Here is a 5404-nt window from a genome sequence, read left to right on the forward strand (position 1 = left end):
TGCTTTTTAAATAAATAATGAACCATATTTTACATAAATTGAATGGATAGCAAATAAGAAAGTATGACTATACGTGGAAAATGGAGTTATTGCTATTTTTTTTTCCAATATATAATCAATAATGTTTGATGTTTATTACACAATAGTTCATTAACAAATTTAGCTATTAATTGGTTAAATATTCTTTCATTATCATTCTCACTCGAATAAGGTTTTATAAGAGAATATTCTAGTTAAAATCTTTGTGTATCAATTTTCTTATTAATTATTACTTATTGAATCATATTTATAAAATGTGTTGTCCATTTAAAACAAATTGAATAAGTATCTCTTATTCATATGTTTATTTTATGCACTGAATGGTTATTAAACTGTTTTATTCATGCTTTTCACTTCAAAATCTCAAAATAAAATTGAATATCGATTAATGACGGTTGTTCTTATTTCTTTATTCTTTATTTTCATTAAATTTTTATGGAGAAAATGAGCAAATATCGCATTGATCATGCTTTGGAATCAAGAAAATATGAATTTTCATTTCTCGTTAATCGAAAGTATCAACACATATGTTTATAACTTTTTTATTCAGTCTCTAGACACATTAAAATTTACAAAAAATTAAAAAACTTTCATTGTGATGTAAAATCAAAGTTTTGAAAGCAAAATTATAAGTACATAATCTTTCTTTAAACATATAAATCATCTCTTTCAATAATAAATGCAATAATTAAGGAAAATCAAAAGTTGTAGTTATAATGATGTTTTCAACACATGGAAAGCATGCGAAGGATATATACTACAATCAAATGAAAGAACAAATTAGCTTATTTGAAGAATGCACTAAATTGAAGTTTTTTTAAAAACATGAACCATGCTAAAACATGGAAAATTTGAGAACAACAAACCGACTGTTTCTGTTGAATTAACTTTCCGTTTCGCATGCGATAGTTTTTTGACTTAGAACCAATCATGAGGTGATCTTCAATATGTTTCATAATTTAATCTTCACGAAATATGAAAGATGCAAAACCAAAAAGAAAATGCATTAAAATGGTAAATTGAAATTGAATGATTATTACGTGGATACCATTTCTATTTTGTTTATTTTCGAGTCATTTACTCAAAGAGCTCTTAAACAAAATATGACATTAACAAAACATATCAATCATACTCATATCATTCAATTTTGGGAGTCCTTTTTGGATATTGTTGATGGTATGATCGACATTAAAAACGGACAGATCAACATTTTTTTGGGACAGACTGTAAAAAAAATAAACCCATTTTTATTATTGTCATGTGGAAAACCCGCACATTTGCATTTACTCGCACACTTGGGTTAAGATGATAGTTTGTGCAGTTTTCATTTGAAAATTGAATTTCATTCTTAATTTCAAATCATTTCTTGATAAAAAAATTGTTTTTGAAAAACATTTCACGTTGGGTCAGCTTTGATCTTTTTGATTATGCTTCCCTCCTTCCACTACTCTCATTTGTTTTTATTTTGTATTTTCAAACAGCTGAAATAAAGAAAACAAAAAAGGGAATGAAAATATCTATTTTTATGTTGTTCAATATGAAATTTTCGTGAAATGGATAATAGATAGATAGATATCAAAAAGTGAGGACCGAGTGAAAAAGAATATCAAAAAAATAATATTATTACGTTCAGCGCATTTTTTCCCCAAAAGCGCAATGTGAAATCTGCGGAATAAAAAAGATAACTGACATAAAAAAAAATTGTTCAATTAACAAGGAGTATTGAATATTCAAATAAAATGAAACTAATAAGAAGAAATAAAGAAAAAATACATACAAAATGATTGTTTTGAATTGAATTTCTTCTAAATAGGAAGAATGAATTGTTTTCGTTAAAATGGAATATTTCATAACGGATTATGGTTTCAATCCCAGAAAATTTATATTTTAAATCTAATTTGATCATTCTTTTCGGCATAAGTGTAACAAAAAACCTTCTCCAATTTCATGATTTTATTCATGATAATAAGTGGGAATGAATAACATAAAAAAACAACACTTTTGGGTGGAGCAGTTTATTGTGATATCAACAAAAATTTCATAAATAAATTTTTTGTGATCTGTCCCATAATTAAAGTTTTATTTCAATCTTATTTGCTTAATACTTTGATGCCTGTGAATTGAAAGTTTATCTTTCGATATGATAACACAATACTAAAATACTTCACAAATAAGGTGTGAAATTTGAAAATTATCGTTGTTTAAGAACGTTATTTTTTTGTTTTAAAAATGTAATTTTGGAGGAGTTTTCTTGTTCATTCAACAAATGTTCGGTATAAGATCATTCCGGAGCGTTATATTGCAAAAGTTTGTTAAAAATTGTAATCACAAAATCCAATTTCACAAGCTGTTCAGCTGCTCATGGAGGAGCAGTTCACGCAAGGAATCCACAATCAAATTCTGTTTGGGTATTATAAGAAAACAGAGTGGAAAATTGCTAAATAACAAGTTGGTATGGAACTTGTTGGGAAATAGTGCTTGACGAAATGCCATCAGATGCAAAATTCTTATTCAATAATTGCTCCTGCATTGCAAATACTGGTGGCGATGCTGCTAGCTCTCTTACATTTTATTATTCTCCAAGCAATAAACCAATTCAATTTTCAATCAATGATTACCAGTTCATTAATAACAATCTGATTGCCTCTGTAAAATATGGAGGTGCAGCGATGTGTTTTTATCCTCCATATCCTTGGATGAGCGGAAATAAATTCATCACATTCTGCTTTTTCGATGGCAACACTGCCAAAAACGGCAGAGGAAACGATGTGTTCTTCAGTAGCAGCAGCATCACCCAATCTCCATTCCAGCAATGCGGTTCAACAACGCCAGCAAAAAGAGTCTGGAATAATGGACAAGCTGATAATACCGTGTACAACAGTTGGCTTCCAATCATCAACCAGAACAAAATTGTCTCAAATGGTGGAAGTGATGTCGGTGCCTGTGGCAAAACACAGCAAAGCCCATGTGCCACTGTTGAGTATGCTCTCGGATGCATTGCTCCCTTCAGCGATGCCTCCCTCTCTCTTCTCGTCTCCACTTTCACTCCCACAAAGACTCTCACATTTCGTGCTCCAAATACAAAAATCACTGGAAATGGAACAATTGCTCCATCGTTTGAATCTTCATACGATGTTCATAAACATAATTTATGCACATCATCATTTCTTATTCTCAAACTTTGACTCTTCCAACTCTTCCACATCCTTCCTCTTCTCCATCTTTTTCTTCTTCTCCTTCTCCTTCTCCTCCTTCTCCTTCTCATTCTTCTTCTTCTTCTACTTTTTCTTCTTCTTCTTCTTCTTCTTCAATATAGACGGCAGCGGAGGCAGCATCTGCGCAGTTTCAGCAGCGTATTCTGCATCTTCTTCTTCTTCTTCCTCTTCTTCCTCTCCTCCGCTCTCATTCAGATCTTTAATACTCCTTCTTTGACTTCTTCGTGATTTTCTGTTTCCTCCTATAATTTCTCTCCTCTCCTCCAATACTCACTCCTCTGAGTACTGAATCTGTCATCTCCATCGAAGACCATTCCTTCAGAGCGAAATTCGTCCTTCGCGCAGGTTCTGCCTGCTTGACGAAGCCATGTGCCTGTGAGTCATTGACTTCAACATAAGAAAGAAATCCCTCCCACCCAATCAACTCTTCAAGCGCGCTTCAGAAGCTCCTTGTGAAGCTCCGACTTTGCAAGGTAAGTCAACGAAAGGAGTGTCCTTTACAGAATCTCAAACTTTCACGACTCTTCAAGACTTGTCCGCGCTTGCCTCGTCACTTCCTAACTTCTTCGCAACAATGAAATCGACAGAGCATTCTTAATGCCTCGTTAACGACTTGATGCTCCTTCCTAACTCGCACTTTCAGCATTGTCTCTTCTGAACAGCTATTTCATTCAGACAAACATATTCAAGTTCGCTTCATGTTTATGTTCACCACATTTCATTAAACAAAAATAGTTTTATTTTATAGTATCATCTGTTCTTTCAGAAAAAGAGATTAATAAGGAGACAAAAAAGTTGAAGCAAAAGAAAGGAAATAATAAGTATTCTGTTAGAAAAAATTAAAAAATGAAAAAGATGGACGAAATGAAATAATTAATGATGTGGCCAGTTTTTATATTATCATTTATGGAAATGTGTCAATAGGTGTTTGAAACTTCTAATTTTTTGTCATTTTCTTGAGGTAAAAAAAGGAAAATGTTTTTTCATCGCAATAAAAAAATAAAAATTGAATCAATTTTTTCTGTTGGGATATATTTCATATTCACAAATTTTCAAAAGTTTTTCATTTTAAACATTTAACTTTATGCAACATGAAAAAGAATCATCTTGACCTAACTTTCTTATGAAAATTCCTTAATTATTTATCACTTAATGTAACGATCATATAAGAAAAAAATGAGCTGATAATCGTATTTACAATGTTGATATATAAATGTTTAATCAAATGGAACAAAAATAATTGATTTTATTTCTTAAATAATCTTTCTTACTAAAAAAAATCGACTCCAAATAAACATGGTTTTTCACTTTTGAAAAATCGAAAGACAACTTTAATATGTAATACAACAACTTCCAAAGCATTCAAAAAATCAAATTTTACAAATATTATTTTAATGAATAAAAGGAAGTTACCATTTAGGTGAATTGAAAAAAAAAATCGAATAATACTAAATAACAGAGAAAAAGTGCAATTTTCAAACCTCATTTGTGAAGTATTTTAGTATTGTGTTATCATATCGAAAGATAAACTTTCAATTCACAGGCATGAAAGTTTTAAGCAAAAAAGATAAAAATTAAAATTTAATTATGGGTCAGATCACGAAAAATTATTTTCGATTTTTAATGTTGAAATCTCAAAAACTGCTCCACCAAAAACTGTTGTTTTTTTATGTTATTCACTCCCACTTATTATCATGAATAAAATCATGAAATTGGAGGAGGTATTTTGTTACACTTATGCCTTCTTTTCATATTCGAAAGGTTTTATTGGGGGCTCTTCTCTCCACGATGATTGTTCGACCGCACAAATATTTTCCATTGTTGTTAAACATTTCCAAAAGAGTGAAATGTGTGACATTATTCTTTGAGAAAAATAGTTTTTCATTTGAATTTTCAGAACACAAACAGTTAATTGGATAAAGCGAGAAATCCAACAATCAGGAGATCGAATATGCAATACACAAAATTGAAAATAAGATCTGAGAACGAAGCAATGATTGTTCAGAATTGGTTTAGCATTAACAGAAAAAAAAACTTGCACAAATTAGTGGTTTGTTATCTTTACCAGTTGTTATCACAAAATAATATCGGTTGACACTCAATTGAGAATCGAAAGTGTGATTAATGATTCATCATTTCTCAAAAAATAA

The 5404-nt window shown here is 30.6% G+C and overlaps 1 protein-coding gene across 1 annotated transcript; it reads left to right on the forward strand.

The window, feature by feature from the left end:
* The first annotated feature begins 2264 nt into the window (after positions 1 to 2264).
* On the forward strand, positions 2265 to 3273 carry MONOS_3066 (uncharacterized protein). The gene has a single exon (XM_067873038.1). It carries the CDS (start codon positions 2526 to 2528, stop codon positions 3222 to 3224), a length of 699 nt encoding a protein of 232 aa, XP_067732262.1. The 5' UTR covers positions 2265 to 2525; the 3' UTR covers positions 3225 to 3273.
* Positions 3274 to 5404: the final 2131 nt, after the last annotated feature.

The sequence above is a fragment of the Monocercomonoides exilis genome (assembly GCF_001643675.1).
Source record: "Monocercomonoides exilis strain PA203 chromosome Unknown scaffold9-1957334, whole genome shotgun sequence".
Classification (NCBI taxonomy): domain Eukaryota; phylum Preaxostyla; order Oxymonadida; family Polymastigidae; genus Monocercomonoides; species Monocercomonoides exilis.